The 21,584-nt window shown below is 40.3% G+C and overlaps 1 protein-coding gene across 1 annotated transcript; it reads right to left on the bottom strand.

Moving 5' to 3' along the window:
- Nucleotides 1–1,477: 1,477 nt before the first annotated feature.
- On the bottom strand, nucleotides 1,478–21,206 carry LOC129401592 (E3 ubiquitin-protein ligase TRIM38-like). Its single transcript, XM_055124288.1, has 6 exons — nucleotides 20,799–21,206; nucleotides 16,594–16,689; nucleotides 6,497–6,727; nucleotides 5,344–5,366; nucleotides 5,138–5,250; nucleotides 1,478–1,986 (listed from the first exon to the last, which is right to left on the bottom strand). The coding sequence occupies exons 1-6, from the start codon at nucleotides 21,204–21,206 to the stop codon at nucleotides 1,478–1,480; spliced, it is 1,380 nt and encodes a 459-aa protein (XP_054980263.1).
- Nucleotides 21,207–21,584: the final 378 nt, after the last annotated feature.

A 21,584-nucleotide genomic window follows, 5' to 3' on the forward strand; every position in this document is an offset into this window, starting at 1 on the left:
CCTGTCCCTTCAACAATGTACCTTTCTTACCTCCAATGTCCCCAGTTTCCATCCTGCCATACCCCCACCACACCCAGCCTATTTCTACAGGAAGAACTTTTACTTTTCTTCTCTGTCTGTCCTGTGTGTATGTCTCTTCCCTTTTGGGCATTATGGTTTGCAAAACAAATGCTGGAGATTACCATTTATATCTGTGTCCCTCCTTTCAGCACTTGTTTGCATCCAAAGTGATCAACTTCAACTACAGTTGTCACAGTGATCTCTTCTCTGTCCTCACATCCCCTCACACACCCTGCTTCAACAAACACTTCTGACAAGCTTCCAAAGATGGAACAGTCCACCTGGCCCTCATTTTTCCTGTCTTGGGTTTTAGTCTTATGCTAAGTTTATTTTTTTAATCCCAGAAGTGAGAGCAATCTATACTCTTTCTTTCTTTCTTTCTTTCTTTCTTTCTTTCTTTCTTTCTTTCTTTCTTTCTTTCTTTCTTTCTTTCTTTCTTTCTTTCTTTCTTTCTTTCTTTCTTTCTTTCTTTCTTTCTTTCTTTCTTTCTTTCTTTCTTTCTTTCTTTCTTCTTTCTTTCTTTCTTTCTTTCTTTCTTTCTTTCTTTCTTTCTTTCTTTCTTTCTTTCTTTCTTTCTTTCTTTCTTTTCTTTCTTTCTTTCATTTTATTTAGTCACAATGAGATAGTTACAAGGTTTCATGTTTGTGCTATAATCAGACAATGATCAAACACCCATCCCTCCACCAGTGCACATTCCCCACCACCAATATCCCTGGTACACTCTCACTTTCCCACCGTCCCCGAATAGAGAAGGGATCACTAAGAAAATGATAGTTGGAGGAATCAGTCAGGATGGGAGATGTCTGAGGAAAGTAGATAATGCACTTTGTTTCTTAAGTGAATGCTATTCTTTATTAAAACTATATTTTTATTTCTCCAAACTGAGCTTGCTTTACTCTTGTGAGTCACATAAACCTGTCCTGGGATCGGGGAGGTCCTGCTTTAGTTCTGACTGTATTCTCCAAACATTTTCACAAGACACTGTAACTGTAAGGGAGATTGAATGGGGATTATTTCCACATTTTCATGATCAAAAAGCTTTGAATTTCTAAGAAATCACTGTTGTGAATTTACCTAGGCCAAGTATTGATTTCATAAAACTAAATCCAATATATGGAGTTAAATGGACAGTGTATGGTCTTTGATATTAATTCATTTCCCTCTAAAGCAGGTTCCTCATTCGTGGTACTTGCTTAGAGTCTTTATATATTCATACATTTGATGCAAAACTATTACGTATCTACTAGAGCTTAGCAACATTCTAGGTTATGGGAAATAATGAAGGCAATAATCAAAATTTCTTTCCTCACAGAATTTAAATCATATTCCTTTGAACTGGATACAAGAATAAGAACACCTACTTTTTTCTAAAAATCTCAAAATCTTTACCTTTTAATTTTATACAAATATGGATTAGTTATTGAGTGAAAATATAAGAACCTCCACTGATACAGAAATAAGGCCGGACTGGCTCAGGGAAAGAGGCCTTTGGGAAGGTGAAGATGTGGGAGCAAGTTTTCAAGTCGTAAAAGGAGACACGTCCAGCCTCATAGTCCAGGAAAACTCCTATACAATAAAGGGGCTGCTGCATATTGAGAGGTGTTAGGGGTGACGTAAGAGCTACATAGTTATCATCTTCGCAGTGTCTGATGGCCCAGAATCCAGACTCAGGAACCCGTGTCTTGTCATTGTCTCTTGGCACATTTTCCAGACAAACCCCGACATCCCACAGAGATCCAGTTATTTCAAACCTCCCAAGGAAATTTTTGCCTGAGGTGAAGGTCTCACATCCCAGGACACAGGGTAAGTCTTTAAACCTAGCAGGAGTGTCAGGCTTCACTTGGGGCCTTCCACCAGTCACCATGATTTTATTCTTCTCCACAAGTAGGTCAGTGTGAGCTGTATCTGGATCTAGAGTAACATGAACTGCAAAAAATTTAACAAATTAACAAACAACAGACAACAAAATGATATGGTTACTTCATGCTCAATACTCAGTAATATTCAAATTTTATCAGCCAATGATTGAAAGAAAAATTTATGTCTGACAGCCTAGACGAAAATTTAATCAAAATTATTGGTAAGAAATGAAATAGAAATCATATTTGACACAAAGACTGGTGTGTAGGATTGAAAAGTGAGTATGTGCTTAGAACTGGGCAAGACTGTATTTCTGTAGGATTGTAAAATATCTGGTGGTAGCAACAATAGACTAAAAAAGCTCTGAATACTACCTGTGCTTATTTAACATGATTTCCATCTTTCTCACACTAATAAATGCCAAAGATAAGATGAAGGTATTTGACATATTTACTTATTCTCTTCTCCATACTCCTCCCTATTTTCCCAAATGACACAAACACAATATCAGAATGGAAAAATACATTTAATTCCATATTTGGCTATTGAAGACAAAGAATGCTATTGGGGCCATAGAGCACATAGATACAGATAGACGTTAAGGATTCACTTTCTTGGATTTCCCATACACCATAGGATTGATTCAAGGTGATGTCCCAAGGACAACAAAACAAAAAACTTGATCTCAGTAGACTTAAAAGAAAGAAAAAAATAGAATAGTCATAATGCTACTAGCCAATAGCACAATGTAAAAATTAAAACATAATAAGAAGTTGTTCTAATAGAAAGCTAGTCACTTAGTTGCCTAAAGCATCTTTGGTTAAAGGTTAAACACCAAGCAGAATAATAAAGAATGCAGACATACTTCTTAGCTGTATTTTTTTTTCTCCAGATCACTCCCCATTTTTTAATGACTCGTTTTTCTAACCTCAGGACCCTTACAAACCAGCTTTGTTCCTTCTACCTCACTTCATTTTTCTTAGCCAATGAGAGTCCTGGGGAGAACTTGTGAAACAAAGAGGTGGAGTGGCAGTCACTACAATCAAAGCTTCTTCCCAGTGCTTGAGTGTCTGCATCTCTCTCTCTTAGGTCACACTCTCTCCTTTTCTTCAGATCCATTCACCTGTATTTGAGGCTCTGCACGGTGAGAACTTTCTGATTATCTCAGCTCTAATTGCTTCAGTATGCCTAATTCACTGTTCTAAATTTATTATTGTTTAGCACATTTATTAAACTATCCTCAATGTGTTCTTAGCAGGAGATGATTGACCACATTTGAATACTTTGAATGGTTAAAAAATAAACCTTGTAAGAAAACCCAACCAAAATGAGATTAAGGAAAAACCAAAATAAAAAGAGGGGGGTGGTGTTCAATCGATAAAAAATGAACAGACTCTTCCTCACAGAAGTCATGCAGATGACAAAGACATGAAAATGTTCTCCATCATTTACTATCAGGGAAATTCATATCATAATTATATGATATAATTATGATATAATTACGAGCAATGAGATTTCATCTCACATCAGTGAATCTGACAAAGTGTTAAAAAAGCAAAACAACCAGTATTGGAATGGATGTGAGGAAAAGGAATATTCTTCCATTGTGTCTGGGAAGGTTTTTTGGTTCAACCTTCTGGAAATGGACACTGTCACTACAACTGTCATCCCATTGCTAATCGATTTGTTCGAGCGAGCACCAGTAACGTCTCTCGTTGTGAGACTTATTATTACTGTTTTTGGCATATCGAATACACCACGGGTAGCTTGCCAGGTGCTACTGTGCAGGCGCAATACTCTAGGTAGTTTGCTGGGCTCTCCGAGAGGGGCAGAGGTATTGAACACGGGTCACCCTCACGAAAGGCGACCGCCCTAGCACTGTGCTATCACTCCAGCTGGGAAATGGACAAATATAAAAAAATAAGAATTAACCTTCTATATGACACAGTCATTACACTTCTGGGCATCTACCCCCAAAGGCCCAAAAACTCTATCCGAAAAATACATTTGTACTTTCATGGTCATTTCAGCACTAGTAGCAATAGAGAGCATCTGGAAACTACTCAAGTTTCCAAGAACAGAAAACTGGATAAAGAAAGTGTGTCATATATGTACATAACTATCAATTTATCACTGTCATCCCATTGTTCGTCTTGACGTCACTTTGAAGAGACAGTGACCTTGTTGGGAGACTCATGTGTAAGCATTTGAGTTTTCTTCAAGAAACACATGGAGGCATGCGACCTGCAACCAACAAAGAGCTAGTACCTGAGATCCTACAGGGATAAAAACGTAAATTCTGCCAACAATCACATTGCGCTTGGAAGTGGATTGTGCTGGCTCCCATTTTAAAACAGCCTAGTAATCAAATTAGTACAGTATTTTTTACAGTCTAGGCCAGGATTCCTCTGAGCTGTAGTAAGATTACCAAAATCGTGTGACTTGACTGTTCTTATTAGAAAGGGGGTGGTGTTGGTGCCTCACCTGACTGTGCTCAATACTCGCTCCTAACTCTGCACTTAGGATCACTCCTGCCTGAACTCAAGGAACCACATAGTTTGCAGAAATCAAACCCGGGTTGGCTGTATACAAGACAAACACTCGATCTGCCATGCTGGGCTCAGACCTGACGCTGCATTATTTTTAACCACTGAATTTTCATGAAATTAATGGAGAATTTTTCATAACTGTTCTCTATTTCATAGCCTTACACATCATAAAAAATATGTGTTTCAGAGATTTTTAATGTAATTGTAGGTTATTTGGAATTAAAGTAATTATGAAAAGAATAAAGAAAAAAAAAAGAAAGATTTTTACCAAGTAGCACGTGGTTTTCATATGGTTGAAATGCTTATTATGCTACTAGTCTTTTCCTAAAACCACTGGGAGAACAGTTAGTTTTCACCAAACTTTCTGGACTTACACTGGAAATTGAATGACATAAGTATAATCATTATGTTTTCAACCCTCTTTATATTTTGTGTAGTTGATGATTTGTTTTAAGTTTATCATAGTCCACCAGAAAATGTTTATGCTTATGTTTTTCATTGGGATAGATCTAGAGGTTATTTCCCTGGGGGACATCACTAGTGAGCTGGAGAGAAAGAGTTTGAAGGGTCGTCAAGAAAACCAATACTCTACCTAGAACCTGTACAGGAAAGAGTAGTAAAATGTGTTGCCCATCTGTATTATTTAGAGAAATATTCATGTCACATACCATAATTAGTCTCAAACAATTTTCTCAATCCACGTGAAATGCTATTAACATTAAGCATAGCAGGAATTTTCAAAGAGACGTCTTCTGGTGCATTTAACTTCATAGCAGAAATCCTGATAAGAAGAGTCCAGAAATTTCATCAGAGCAACGTTCCATTATGCTCCATATAGCTACTATTCAACCCTCCTAATTCATAGAGCACTCACCTGTCCAAAGTGTCTCTCGGATCCTATAAAATAAGAAAATAAGATGTTTGTATAGAAAAGTATCATTTCATAAAACTTTGACAGGTGGATGTTTATAGTTATGCCAAAGAGTAAATGGAATGGTTTAACTCCATTATTAGTGAATTTCTAGGGAATGATTCCCATCCTATTCCCTAGAAAGAATTCTTCTACATATTACACCTGTGGTCCCATACCCATCTGCATAACTTTCCACAGACTATCAGTTATAGGCACTGTGATAGACCATTGATATTCAACTGAACCCTTGCTTACCTTCTCTAGTATATACACAGCTTTTGAGAGAAACACTGACCCATTATATTACCTTGAAAGTACCTGATCAACCTCAGAGTATATGTTTCATTATTTTTGGAAGACATAGAGTTATCATTTCAACAACCAGATGTGATCTGTTTGAGGGAAGATCAGAATTGTCTAAAACTTGCTCACTAAGCAATTTTTGCATTCAGTGATCTCATTTCTTCTGAAGAGGTCACAGCGGATATTGTTTCCCATAAAGATCCCTACAAATGAATTCCCATAGAGCCCTGGAAACTCACTCAGTAAGGGGGTGGCAGCAAGTACGCACTGAGGTGGGAGGTCTTTATGTGCCACCTCAATCCTTATTGAAAATAGAATAAAACTTCCAGGCATTTATCACAGTATACAATATCCTTACTATAGCTAAACTCAAACCTATCTTGCTCTGTTTGAGCAAGATACAGCAGCAAATCTTGAAGTAAGTCTATCATTGATTTTGATGAGCCATTTTAGCCCCCAACAGTCAACATGAATATCTCTGAGGAGGTCATTTGAAACCTGGAATCTCTGCAAATGAGACTGAGGCTAACAGGTGCCTACCAAAGTTCTCCCATGGTTCCCAGAATTTCCATATCTATCTAAGGACCCTCAATTTGTATCCCTTTATTTACACAGAGACACTCTACAGACTATCCCCGGATATCCGTATATAGGCATGTATATCTAAAAGAAGTACTCATTTGCATTCTCCAAAACTTGTGGACATTTTTGAGAAATAAGAATTCAAGCCATGTCTCTGAATTCCTAAGCAGTCTCTCTAAAACCCCAGGAACTGACGCCTTTATCCATTCCTCTACATGCACACTTTCACCTTCAGTATCTCCTGGACTGAGCCCTGACATTTCCTCTCCAGTTCAAGAATGAGTTTGTTGAGTTCGTGGCTTTGCTTCTCCAACTGGGCTTCACTGTCCTGCAGTCTCTTCAGAACTTGCTCTTTTTCATTCTCCAGTCTCCATAGATAAGATTTCTCCTCCATGTGTAGAATCATGTGAAAAAGCTTAAATCTAGACTTGATGAACTCTTCTTTACACTGAATGTCAGCCTAGAATGAAGAAAACATATTCCAAAAATGGGGGAATTTTATCTTTAGAAAAATAAACAATCAAAATATCGTAGTTCCATAGAATTAGAATTAAATAGAAATATTATAGGAAATAAGAAGGTTAATTGTTAGGGATTTTGACTTCTCTACAGGTGACTTGGAAATTTTTCTGTCCACTACCCATGGCTGTTATACTGAAGGAACAAAGAATACCCTCTGTGAGTCCAAATTCAGAATTCAGACAAAGATTTCAGGGCAGAGGTTTGGGAAAAAATGCCTCAAAAGGCCTGAGCCCAGTCCCCAGCCTCTCACCTAGAACTGCACTAACAGGCCACCTGCCACCCCCCAGTGCACGGAACCCACTTCTCCAACATGTGTGTTGACCCATAGCATTGCCTCCATACATCTACCTTTCATGGCATGACTTAAAAATCTCTAACCACAGAACTGTGTAGACAAAGAAGTTGCTATGTCTACACCCCGCATATTAGGCACTAGTTAGCACAGGCCTCACATTCTTAACCTATCAATATGCCATGATAACACACAAATATAGCCTCCTCATAGGCTTAAAAACACACAACAATATGGGACAAAATTCTAAAATGAAAAGTTCAAAATGGTAAAACAATGCAAAGACTCATGATGCTTAATGATTGAAGTTGCTAGCCCAGATGAATCAAACAGTAATAATTAAATATATAAACTTTTAGATAAGGAATTAAAAATAAAGATAAAGTCATAAAATTTGCTTATAAATGAAAAGACATGGAGAGTATCATGGTAAGTGAAAGGAGTCAGAAAGAGAGGGACAGACATAGAAGGACTGCACTCATTTCTGAAGTACAGAATAACATAACATGAGGTTGACACACAAGGCCATTTCTTAGTGATCAAAGGATCTGTACATCAGGAATGACACACTCTCCTAAAAGTATATGCACCTAATGAGGAACCAGCAAAACACAACAAATCCTCACAGAGTTGAAGAAAGATATTGATAGCAACACAATAATAGTAGAGATTTCAACACGGCTTTATCACTTCTTGATAGATCATCCAGAATCAAGCTGAGCAAGGACATACTTTATTTGAGGAAATAAATGGAAGTCACGGGCTTAATACATATATATGTATATACATGTGTATATATATGACATTTTATACCTCAAAAAACATTCCTAATTACATATGGATCATCTATAAGATCGATCACATACTGGGCCACAAAATATACCTCCATAAATAAAAAGAATAGAAATTGTGGGGCTGGAGTGATAGCATAGCGGGTAGGGCATTTGCCTTGGACGCGCCGACCTGGGTTTGAATCCCAGCATCCCATATTGTCCCCTGACCACTTCCAGGGGTAATTCCTGAGTGCATAAGCCAGGAATGACCCCTGTGCATCGCCGGATGTGATCGAAAAAGCAAAAAAAAAAAAAAAGAAGAATAGAAATTGTATCAACAGTCTTTTTAGACAATGATACGCGGGAAACAGAAATGAATCACCCGCAGAAACAGAAATTTAAATCAAACACCTAGAACTTAAACAACTCATTAATGAAAAATCAGTGGCTTAGAAAGGAAACCAAAGACAAAATCAAAAGATTCCTGTAAAGGCATGAGAATGAAGACACTAGTTACCAGAACCTATGGGACATGGCAAAAGCAGTTTTAAGAAGAAAGTTTATATCTCTACAAGCAATCCTCAGAAAGGAAGAGCAAGCCCACATATAATTTGACCTCACAGCTTAAAATCTTGTAGAATTGGGGGTATGGTGCCACCAGCAGGTCAACCTGTACCTGTGTTGTGTGTGCATTAGCAGCCTGATGGTGCCTACAGGCTTGCCCAAAATTGCAGCTGTGCCATTGGTCAGACCCTAGCAACTTGGGACCAAGTTGACCAAGAATCTGAACAGTCAAAAGTTAGGTAGGTGGGAGTTACACAAAAAACCACCTCTAAATTAGCTATACAATCTCATTTATTTGCCTTATTTCAGAGATCCATAGATAAATCTTGGAGATCAAAAGCCACAGTTAATCTTTGCCAACACGTGGCTGAACATACTGGGATAAATCAGAGGAGGGCATTGGCCTAGAGGTCCCCCCAAGCAGAGCCCCCAGCAGTTGCTTGCTTCCACAATCCAAAATTGTTGCCACACCTGCAGCCTGACTCCACCTTCTGAGGATAGACATCACCAAGATATAATCTGCTGACAATTTTGTAATGTGTATCTTAGTGCAACAACAGCCCTGGCCCAGAGACACGCAGTGAGTCCCAGAAGACACCACAATACCAGTGATCTCTCCAGGCACCATACTGAGCCAGTTTTAACGTGGCACCTTAGCTGGTGCAGGTGTGCTCTCCACACTTCCTCCAGATGGAATCCCAGTGATCAAGAGCTTCCAAGAGCAAGGCCCAAGTGTGTGGGTTCCTGGACTAAATCTCCAGGCCACATGGTTGCAGAGGACCTGGGCTGTCTCTCCCCGGGTCCCTGATCACCCAGCAGACTTGCTGTCAAGCCCACAATTTGCCTCTGGGTGTCATCTTAACACACTAACAACCCTGGTTCAGAGACACAGCAGCGAGTCCCAGAAGACACCACAGTGCCAGAGATCTCTCTGGCCCGACACTGCGCCAACTTCACTATGGCAACCCTGATGGCACAGGTGCAATCTCCCCGCCTACTCCAGATGGAATTCTGGTGACCAAGAGCTTCCATAAGCAAGGCCCAGGTATGCGGGTTCCAGGACTAAGTCTCTAGGTCCTATGGTGGCAGAGGATCAAGGCTGTCCCTCCTCAGGTACCAGCCTGCCCAGCTGACTGGCTGCCACACCCACAATTTGCCTTTGGGCACAATCATAGTGCACCAACAGTCCTTGTCCGGAGACACAGCAGTGTGTCCTGAAAGATGTCACAGAGCCAGAGATCTCTCCAGGCCGCAAACCGAGCCAATTTCACCAGGGCAATCCAGTTTGAGGAGGTGTAGTCTCCCCACCTACTCCAGATGGAATCCCGGTGACCAAGAGCTTCCACAAGCAAGCCCCAGCCCCACCTCTGGTATGCAGGTTCCAGTACTAAATCATCAGGTCACATGGAGGCAGAGGAACTGGGCTGTAATTCCCTGAGTCTCTGCCTGCCCAGCAGACTGACTGTCATGCCCATAGTTTGCCTCCAGGTGCCATCTTAGCACACCAACAGTCCTGGCCCAGACACTCTCAATTGAATCCCCAAGTGTATTAGTTTCAAACAGAGATGTCTCTGGAACCCAACCATTTACAATCCAGAAATTCACCTGTACAATTGCAGCCGTGCAAGCTCTCATGATATTCAAAATGAGCAATGGAAAATAAATTATCTAGTGACTGCTCCACAGGTGAATGGTGGTGGGAAAATTTGAGCAAAACATAATGTCCAAAATGAGAGAGAGAGTATCTGGTAAATTGTCTGCCATAGAGGCAGGGTGAGGACTGGGATGTGTGTGGTGAAAAATGTGCACTGGTGGAGGGCTGGCTGTTTCATTATTGTATGACTGAATCTCAAACGTGAAAGCTTTGTAACTCTAGCTCACAGTGATACAATTACAAAAAATGTAATGTGGAGTTTATGCCCAATTCAATCAGCTTAATCAATCGCTGAACAAATAGCACTACTCCGACATTCATCACCACCACCATCATCATCATCAGCAGCAGCAGCAGCAGCAGCAGCAGCAGCAGCATAAGCATCATCTTGTTGATGGTCGAATTTCTCCAGCGGTCTCAGTAAAATCCCCATTAATCCAAGCCCTGAGATTTTAGAAGCCTCTCTCTACTCATCCTCCAAATGATGCTATACTGGAGGCTCTTTCAGGGTCAGAGGTAAGAGATCAAGCTTGTTACTGGTTTTGGCATATTAATACACCATGGGGACCTTGCCAGGCTCTCCTTTGTGGGCAGGAAACTCCCAGTAGTTTGCCAGACTCTCCCAGAGAGAGACGTAGGCTATAAGATACCCTAGGTGGTCATACCCAGGGACTGCCCCCACCACCATGTAATCCGGTCAATGGCCAGCATCCAGAGTCTTAAAAGCAAGCTCCCAGAAGAGAGCAATGCAGTGAGTGTCTTGCCCATGCAAGTTTTGGTTAGAGTCTATAAATTTGACAATGATTATTATTATTATTGAGAATTAAGGTCCGGTAACAAAAAAGGGCAATTATTTAACACTTGTGGATTACCTCTACCTTGATAGTATTCAAGCTGAAATAAAAAACTGCTTTATCTCCTGAAAATTCCTGAATAGTTGGTAAGATTATTAACTTCATTTCTGTCCTTTAGAAACTGAGATTCATCTACTTACCGTGGCCTAATCTATTTATACCACCATATTCTTTTCAGCAGTGTCTCTTGCCCATGCGCCTGGCTGTCTTGCCCAGGGACTCCTCGGAGGTGATGGGCCCCAGCTTTCCTTCCTACACAGAGCAGAGCTCCCAGAGGCTGAAGACCCCCAGAGCCTAGCCACAGCTAAGCTCAAGGCCCCACTTCACACGTTTGGATGAGCCTCAAGCATGAAGGAACCGGCAGAGAAACCTAGGCAAGGGACCCAGGGCTAAGACTGCCAAGGCTGCTCAGATCAGGAGTGGGTCTCCTCCTCCCAGATTTCCCATCTCCCAGTAGCTAGGTGGTCACACTCAGGCACTGCCCCTGGCGCCGTGTAATCCTGTCAACGGCCAGCATCCAGAGACTTAAAAGCTAGCTCCCAGAAGCACACAGCCGCAAAACTCCTACATTATTAAAAAAAAAAAAGTTATTGTAGAATGACCAACAAAAGGAACACAAACAGCCAGCAAACAAAGAAATAATAAAACTTAAGACAGAAATTAATAACCTTGAACCCCCCCAAAAATTTGAAAGATCAACAAAACCAAGAGATGGTTCTTTCAGAAAATAAACAAGATCAATAAAGCACTAACAAGATTCACAAGGTAAAAGAGAGCGAGAACCTTAATAAAGAGAATCAGAAACGGAAAGGACATCACAATAGAAACCACAGAAAATCAAAGGATAGTCAGAGATTCCTTTGAGAAGCTTCATGCCACAAAACAAGACACCCTTGAAGAAATGAATATATTCCTGTACTCTTTTAATCTCCTAAATCTGACTCAAGAAGACCTGGAATATATGAACAGAACTATCTCTATCAAGGAAATAGAAATAGGAATCAAAATTCTCCCAAAAAACTAAAGCACTTGCCCAGATGAATTCACTGGTCAATTCTTCCAAACCTTCAAAGAGGACCTACTCCCAATCCTGTTCAAACTCTTCCAGTAAATTGAAGAAACAGAATCACTTCCAAACAGTTTCAATGAGGCAAATATCAAACATCACTTACGTATGAAAAGCAGACAGAGACACCACAAGAAAAGGAATTACAGGCCAATATCCTGGATAAATACAGATGCAAAGATCCTCAACAAAATACTAGCGAATATAATCCAACGACATCAAAAATATCCTATACCATGGCCAAGTGGAATTCATTCCACGAATGCAAGGATGGTTTAACATTCTTAAGTCAATGAACATAATTCATCATATCAATAAAAGGAAAGATAAAACCATATGATCATATAAATAGATTCAGTGAAGGCATTTGAAAAGATCCAGCACCCATTTCTTATAAAAACTCTCAGGAAAATGGGAGTCAATAGAAATTCCTCAATATAGACTAAGTCATCTATCTACCACAAGCCCATGGCAAACATTATTCATGATAGCACTGTAGTCCTGTTGTTCATCAATTTACTCAAGTGGGCATCAGTAATGTCTCCATTGTGAGACTTGTTGTTACTGTTTTTTTTTTTAAAAGAAAAAACTTTAATCAGGGCCAAAGGAATGGTACAGTGAATAGGATGCTTTTCTTACATGCAGCCAATCACAATTCGATCCCCAGCACACCATATGGTCCCCTGAGCTACGGAACTGATCCCTAAGCCCAGAGTCTGGTCTAACACCTGAGCACTGCTGGGTGTGGGCCCCCAACAAAAAGAATGCAAAATTCAACTTTCACACAAAATTTAGATTTTTGAAAAGCATTTTTACAACTGCAACTTAGGTGGATTTCAAGAATTAAAGACTGCTGGTGTGATTAGTGGTGATATCAAGGTTTTTTATTTATTTATTTATTTATTTTTTAATTTATTTATTTTTAATTAGAGAATCACCATGAGGGTACAGTTACAGATCTATACACTTTTGTGCTTATAATTCCCTCATACAAAGTTCGGGAACCCATCCCTTCACCAGTGCCCATTCTCCACCACCCGTAAACCCAGCGTCCCTCCCACCCTCCCCAAACCCATCTCCCCCCCCCCCACCCTGCCACTGTGGCAGGGCATTCCCTTCTGTTCTCTCTCTCTAATTAGCTGTTGTGGTTTGCAATAAAGGTGTTGAGTGGCCGCTGTGCTCAGTCTCTAGCCCTCATTCAGCCCGCAACTCCCTTCCCCCACATGGCCTTCAACTACAATGTAGTTGATGATCGCTTCTCTGAGTTGCCCTTTCCCCGGAACGTGAGGCCAGCCTCGAAGCCATGGAGTCAACCTCCTGGTACTTATTTCTACAGTTCTTGGGTGTTAGTCTCCCACTCTGTTATTCTATATACCCTAGATGAGTGCAATCTTTCTCTGTCTGTCTCTCTCTTTCTGACTCATTTCACTCAGCATGAAAATTTTCATGCCCATCCACTTAACTACAAAATTCTTGACCTCCTTTTTTCTATGTTGTTACTGTTTTTGCATATCAAATATGCAATGGGTAGCTTGCCAGGCTCTGCCATGCAGGCGGGATACTCTTGGGAAATTGCCAAACTCTCAGAGAGGGACCAAGGAATTGAACCCAGATCAACCACGTGCACGGCAAATGCCCTACCCACTGTGCTATCGCTCCAGTCCAACATTATTCTCGATGGGGAAAAATTAAAGTATTCCTTCTAACATTGTGAACAAAACAAGGTTGCCCACTCTCACCACTTCTATTCAATATAGTACTAGAAGTACTTGCCAAGCAGTTAGGCAAGACACAGATATCCAGGGTATCCAGAGAGGAAAGGAAGAGTTCAAGTTATCACTATTTGCAGATGATATGGTACTTTACTTGGAGAAACCTAAAACCTCTACCAAGCAACTCCTATAAACAATAGGTTTGTATAGTAAAGTGGAAGCTTACAAAATCAATACCCAAAAGTCCATGCCATTACTATGTACAAACAATGAAAGAGATATTGTTAAAAATCCCATTAAAAGAAGTGCCTCAGAAAATCAAGTACCTTGGAATTAGCTTAAGGAAATAGATGCAAGGCCTATGCAAATAAAGCTACAAAACACTACTTCCAAGAAGAGAATAGGACATTATGCACTAAAGACATATACCTTACTAGTGGATCTGGAGAATTAACATTGTCAAAATGGCAATACTGCCCAAAGCATTATACAGATTAAATGTAGTCCCTAAAAGAATACGCATGATGTTTTTCAAAGAAATATACAAAACACTCCTGAAGTTCATATGTAGCATGAAATTCGCACAGGTAGCTAAAGCAAACCTTGGGGAGAAGAGGATGTGTAGCATTACCTTTCATAATTTCAAATTGTACTACAAAGCAGTACTAATTAAAACAGCATGGTATTGGATTTGAAACAGATCTGCAGGCCAATGGAACAGAGTTGAATATTCTGACACAACCTCTTGAGTATATGATCACTTAATTTTTGAAAAAGGAGCAAGAAATGTGAAGTGAAACAAGGAAAGCCTCTTCAACGAGTGGTGCTGGGAAAACTGAACTACATGCATAAAATGAACTCAGGCCTCTGTCTAATGCCAAGAAAAAATTCAGATCCAAATGGATTAAGTATCCGACCTGAATTCAAAAGGTACATGGAGGGAAATGTAGCAGAATCTTCCATAATATTGAAGCTAATGGCATCTTCAAGGATAAAACACCAGTTATCAAGCAAGTGGAAACAAATATAAACAAATGAGATTACACCAAACTTGGAAACTTCTGGACTTCAAAACAGTGACCAAAAATACAGAAGAGTACATGGAATGGAGAAATGATTTTTCCAATAACCATCAGTAGGAGCTTAATATCCAGGATATTCCAGACACAGTAGAACTTTACAAGAAGATGTCCTCCAACCCCATCAAAAAATGGAGAGAACAAATGAATAGAAACTTCCGCACAAAAGAAATTCAAATGGCTAAAAGGCACATGAAAAAATGCTCTACATAGCTAATCATCAGGGAGATGCAAATCATCACAACAGTGAAATATCATTTTATACCACACATCAAAAAGAACAAGAAAAACCAGTTCTGACCAAGATGCAGGGATGAAGTAAATCTCCTTCATTATTGGTGGAAATGCCACTGGTACATCCTTTAGCGCAAACAATATGGGCATCCCTCCACAAACTGGACATAGACCTTCCATATGACCCAGAAATATAACTTCTGGGAATATGTATAACTTAAATACATATAACTTCTGAGAATCTTTATCTCAGAGATGTAAAGAAATATAGTAGTAATGACATCTGTGAATATATACTTATTGCAGCACTGTTTACAATAGCCAAAATCTGGAAAAAAAAACAAGTGCTGGAGAACAAATGACTGATTAAAGAAACTTTGTACACCTACACAATGCAATACAATGTAACTGCTAGAAAAAAATGAAACCATAAAATTTGGATATAATTGGATGGAGATGAAGAATATCATGCTAAGTGAAATGAGTGAGAAAGAGAGGGACAGACAGAATGACTGCACTCATTTGTGAAATATAAAGCAACATAACTAGAGAATTACACCTGAGGACTGTAGAGATTATGGCCAGGAGGATTCTACCAGGACTTGGAAGCTGAATTCAAATGTTAGGGGCAAAGGCAGCTGGGATAGAGAAGGAACCATTAAGTAAATGATGCTGAGAGGGGTCACTCAGGATGAGAGTTGTGTGCTGAACATAGACTATGGACCCAACATGATGAACTCTTAGTGCCTGTATTGCATGCCATAGCACCCAAAAGGAAAGAGAGTGAGTAAGAGGGAATGTGCCTGCCGCAGAGGCAGGGGCAGGGAGTTGAAAGTGGTGGAGATGGCAGGAGGAATACTGGGAACATTAGAATTGGAGTATGGGCACTGGTGGAGGGATGGGTGCTCGATCATTGTATGAAAAAATGTAAACATGAAAGTTTGTAAGTCTGTAGCTGCATTTCACTGATTCAATACAAAAAAGAGTGAAAGATAGCCTAAAAAACCGATGATCTGTGAAATTTGAGTATAGATTTTTGGACTACATCAATGTGGCCAGAAAAGTTGACTCTCCTGTGCAGTCTTGTCAATCATAGAATTAGAACTTAGTCTGCCATTGAAGATATTCTTGCACCATTTTCTGCTACTCTTCATGAATTTTTTTGAATGAGTCCCACCTGGAGAGGTTCTCTTCCTCACAAAGATTACTTTGGGGGAATGAAAATTAGCAGACCTTAGCATGGTGGTAAATTTCTCACAATGGCAGTTCTAAGCTTCAAACAGTTTTGAGATGTTTAAAACTTATAAACCAGTCAAGATGAATCTCAGTAAGGACATCACTTCTTATTTTCCTAACTGATATTAGGTCTCCTCAACAATTACTTCTGAAATGTAAAAGAAACAGGAGGTTAATTCTCAGATTTGTACCCAACGAGGAGCATTAAAACAAATAATTTGAGATTTATTGTTTTAGTCTAGATGAATGAGATTAAAACATCCTATTGGTTTGCCTAATTCGTCTGTATGTCTCAGCTCCTGGGGGAATATATTTGAGATAAATGAACTCAAATTCTTACCTGAAAATCTTCTATTTCCACTCTTATTTTCCTCTGCCATTTCTTATTTTGTTCTTCTTGTTCCCTAAGGTATGTCAATTTTTTCTGGTAGGTTTCCTGGAGGAAAAATTGTTTGATGATGGCTTATTAATTGGGTAATTTTTCATTATATATCTCAGGAGAGATGACAGACTTTCAATCATAAAAATAATATTGGAAACTTGTATAGTCTTTAAGCTTTCAAGGATACTGACTATGAAGTGAAAATTTTGATCTCCTGAGAGAGGAGAGTCTGCCATAGAGGTAGGCTTGTAGGGGAGAGGTGGGAAGGCAGTGGGAGGGAAGCTGGCAACATTGGTTTTGGGAAATGTACACCAGTGAAAGGGATGGGTGTTGCAACACTGCATGGCTGAAACCCACTCAAGAATAATTTGTAACTGTGTATCTCACGGTGATTCTATAAATAAAATTTTACAAAAGTTTTAATCTCCTGAACAACCTGAGGAACTGGCAAGGTTCTTAGTATCATTTTTCTAGTTTAAAAACATGTTATTCTATTGTACCATGGTCAAAGGTATGAAATACTAAGTTTTTCCCAGTGAACAGTATACAAAGAACAAGAATATAATAATGTATAATAAAATTTATATAACTATGTCTAAATTCCAAAATACTAAAGATTATTGACACCTTGATATATTTATTAGTACTATTAGTATCACTGTTTTTGTGGCTTTCTCACTCTTGTCATTCTTCGCACAGTCATGGAGGTGCTGAACCTGTCAATCGTATTCCTTGTCGATGTTTTCAAGGACGGTATCTTCCCATGTAGCTGCAATAGTGCCAAAGAGCTCCCAGTTGGTGGTCATTCTGGGAGTTGTCTTCTTAGACTTAAATTTTGCAGACAAAGTAGAATTTCGCATGAATGAGATGGTGGTCTGATCCCATTTGGAATTTTGGAACAACAGCGAAATAGGTCAGGCAAAACCTCCGATTGAATATGATGTGGTTAATTTCATTGTGGAACTGTCCAGTGGTTAGATTCAGCCTTCTTGAACTGTGAGTTACCATGTCTATATGGTCTATCGTGCTGAATCCCCTTCAGAACTCGGCTTGCTCGCATGGTTGTCCTTTGTCTAGTGTTCTGCCTATTCTATTCAGGATGACAATAGTGAACAACACCAGGCAGAATGGGCGATAGTTGCCAAGTGTCGCCATGTCTTGGTCAACATGATGAATTCAGACAGTCTCTCACCCTGATCATTCCATTCTAGGTCATGTGTCCCAATGTGGAGTTCATTCGTCAAAGTGGTTTGGCACGAGCCTCAGGCAACCACAAGCTAATGTCCGAGCTCACAAAGCTGTGCAGAGATGCGATAAAGGAAGACCTCAAAGAGAGAAGAGCAGCAGTGTTGGCCAGTGCAGCAGAAGCCGGGAAAAGTATTCACAATACTCACCTGTCCTTCGCCAACTACAAGACCAAGATGACTGCCCTCCGATGTCCCAATGGATCTATCACATCCTCCAGAAAGGCAATGGAGAAAATTATTCATGACTTCTATTCGGATCTCCTTGACAGCCACGTCCACCTGACCACATACAAAATTCTGCAGGATGGATATGTCGTTCCCAACGTTCTCCCTTCTGAAATCCGACACGCCATTTCGCTGGTAAAGATGCATACAGCACCTGGTCCAGACAAGGTCAGACCCGAACACCTGAAGAATCTGCTGCCTGTACTCATCAATACACTGGCCCAACTCTTCACGCACTACCTGTCTGAATGCAAGGTTCCATCTCAGTGGAAAACCAGTAGGACCATTCTGTTGTACAAGTAGGGAGACATCCACAACATTGGCAACTATCGCCCAATCTGCCGCTGTCTGTTGTCTATAAGTTGTTCACTCATGTCATCCTGAATAGAATAGGCAGAACACTAGACAAAGGACAACCATGCGAGCAAGCTGGGTTCCGAAGGGGATTCAGCATGATAGACCATATCCACACAGTGAATAAATTAATTCATTGAAGTTTCAAGAGAGTTCAAGATGTCGATCTGTCTAATGTTCATCGAATTAAAGAAGGCCTTCGATTCTGTTGAGACTGAGGCAGTCATTGAAGCCCTGGCCAAACAGGGCATTCAAACTCAGTATATCAAAATCCTCTGCGAGCTGTATTGTGGATTCACCACCAGGATCTCACCATTCTACAAGGAAGTGATCATTGATGTAAAGAGAGGGGTGCGGCAGGATGATACCATTTCACCGAAACTTTTCAGTGCAGCCCTTGAGAACATCCTGGGAACAACTGAAATGGGAAGGAATGGGAGTGAAAGTAGACGGTTGGCAATTACACCACCTTTGCTTCGCTGATGACATCATTCTCATAACACCAAACATTAGCCAAGCGGCACAACTGCGGACCGACTTCGACCTCAAGTGTGGAAAGGTCGGATTGCAGCTGAATCTCAACAAGACGATGTTCATGAAAAACGAACTGGTCCCTGAAGCTCCATTTGCTCTCAATGGAACGAACATCTCCAAATGAGGCAGCTATGTGTACCTGGGTTGAGAAATCAACATGAGGAAGGACTTGGTGCCAGAACTGCACAGGAGGAAGAGAGCAGCGTGGAATGCATTCAAGAGCAACGAAGAGGTAGTTAAGAGAACGAAGAACCTCCAACTCCAGGCACAGCTTTTCGATTCCACCATTCTTCCTGCACTAACATATGCCTCAGAGACCTGGGCCCTACGTAAACAGGATGAGAATGCTACTAAGGTATCCCAAAGAGGAATCGAAAGAGCTATGCTAGGAATATCATGTCTAACTCAAGTGAGAGTAGGAATCTGGAGTTCTGACCTCCACTGACAGTCAAAAATCAGGGATGCTGTGTTGTTGGCGAAGGCATCAAAAATCAGATGGGCCGTTCATGTAATGCGATTCAGAGACAACCATTGGACTAGAGCTGTTACAGACTGGATTCCACAGGATGCCAGAAGACCTCATGGCCGCCCACCAACTAGATGGTCAGATTTCTTCATCAAATCTCTGAATGAATGATTTGAGGCTCTTCATGTTCCTGGAGCGAGCAGGTATCATTGGGCTACACTAGCTCGCGACAGGGACAAATGGGGATGTTACTGGCACCCGCTCAAGCAAATCGAAGATCAACGGGACTACAAGTGATACAAACTACAAGCGATTAGTATCACTATGTATAAATAAGGGTTGGCCAACTATCACTAATGTTTTTTGAAAGAGACCAGGGACAGATGGAGAGATACTTCAGGGGATAAGGTGCTTGCCTTGTAAGAGCAGACCTGGTACAATCCTGCATATCATTCCCCAAGAAGATCCAGAAATGGACCTGAGCAGAGAGTCAGGAGTAAACCCAGAGCATCTGTGGGTGTGGTCCCTAAATCCAAACCCAAATGGAAAATTCAAAGGGACAAATGAAGGTCAATGAGAAAGAGAACATGTTGTGATAAGGAATCTGAATTTGATCTCCAGAACTCTATTTTCTTTGAGAGCCAACAGTTATGATACTGAGATTCCTGAACATGGCCAGGTATGGACCTGATGTCACACAGCACTGCAGGGCCCTGCAACTGAACAGTCAGGCCACTGGTCTAGTGGTCACATGAAGTGACCACTGGACCACAGAACACAGCTAGAAAAACACTCTGGACAAAAAAAGAAAGGGAGAGGGAAAAGCTGTAATATCTAGTGAAGAAGTCATTATGCAAGCAATTTTAACTTATTTACATAAAGCTTTGCAAACTTCAAACTTTATTTCTAAAAAATTCCTGCTCCCATATTAGAAGCACATTTTAAGGTAAAAATTGTCTATCTTAAAAGTAGTAATCAATCTTCTAGCTCTATAAAGTTAGTGTATATTCCGACTCTGTCTGAGTATATGGGTATACCTATGAGTTGTTCAGAGCTATCAAGGGATTTATGTGATTGTTTTTCATAAAACACTGTTGTTTTGCAGTGGGAAAATATTTTACAGATATCAGTTTCCATGGAGATTGTGACAAAACTCTGTGTACATGCGTTAGTATGCCTATATATACAGATATTATATGGACAACCATTACTAAGCTTATCTGAAGACTGAAGTGGTGAAAGCTAAACATCATCTTGGGTTTCATATTAAACAAGTCTAGGTCCATGGATGCCAAAGAGGAACGAGTACTTGGTGAAGCACTCCTGCCAGTACTCACCTTGTAGCCCTGACAGGCATCTGTAGCAAGAACCGTGAGGTGCCCTTTGTGCTGTGTTGTCCGCTCACATAACAAGCAGATGAGCTGACCATCATCTTCACAGAACAGGCTGAGCTTCTCTCCGTGTTCTTCACACAGATGTTCCTGCCCCATCTTCTTAATGGTGTCAATGATGCTTTCTAGCTGCTTACTGGGCCGGATGCTCTCCCTTTGATACTGTGCCCTACATACAGGGCAATGGAAGTTTCCCTGTGATGGTGACTCCTGTTGCTGGATCTCAAGATTTTCCAATATGCAAGAACGGCAGTAGATGTGTCCACAGTCTATGAACACTGGCTCAGTCATCAGGTCCAGGCAGATGGGGCAGGTGGCTTCCTCCCTCATGGTCTTAGCTGTGCCCGAGGCCATGGTTTTTCCTAGAAATCTTTAATACTGAAAATGAAGGTAGAGATCAAGCAGATGGGATTTTCTGTAAGAGATGGAATACACGTCACTTGAGCCTGATTGATATGGAATTCAGTATGCTATCACAAATGTTTTAGGACTAGATTAAATTTAAAATATTTAAATTTATTTTCTCATTGTAATGAGAAGCATTTCATTTGTTATTTGCTGTTGGTGTTGGCCTAACTGGCAGTTCAGAAAAAGAACAGACCATAACTACAGAAATTTTTTCTGGATCAAATTTGAAAGAAAGAAGCCAGATATTATTCCTCACAGAAATTACAGATGAACAGCAACAATATTAGCAATTTTTAAAATAAGTTACCAATGACTTTGTTAGGT

Source organism: Sorex araneus, chromosome 2 (assembly GCF_027595985.1).
Source record: "Sorex araneus isolate mSorAra2 chromosome 2, mSorAra2.pri, whole genome shotgun sequence".
Lineage (NCBI taxonomy): Eukaryota > Metazoa > Chordata > Mammalia > Eulipotyphla > Soricidae > Sorex > Sorex araneus.

Coding starts and splice junctions, on each gene's coding strand:
- LOC129401592 (XM_055124288.1), bottom strand. CDS start 21,206: ATGGCCTCGGGCACAGCTAAGACCATGAGGGAGGAAGCCACCTGCCCC. Junction 16,690..20,798: donor ATGCCTGTCAGGGCTACAAG/GTGAGTACTGGC, acceptor TTTTTCCTCCAG/GAAACCTACCAGAAAAAATT. Junction 5,251..5,343: donor CCGAGAGACACTTTGGACAG/GTGAGTGCTCTA, acceptor TCTTCTTATCAG/GATTTCTGCTATGAAGTTAA.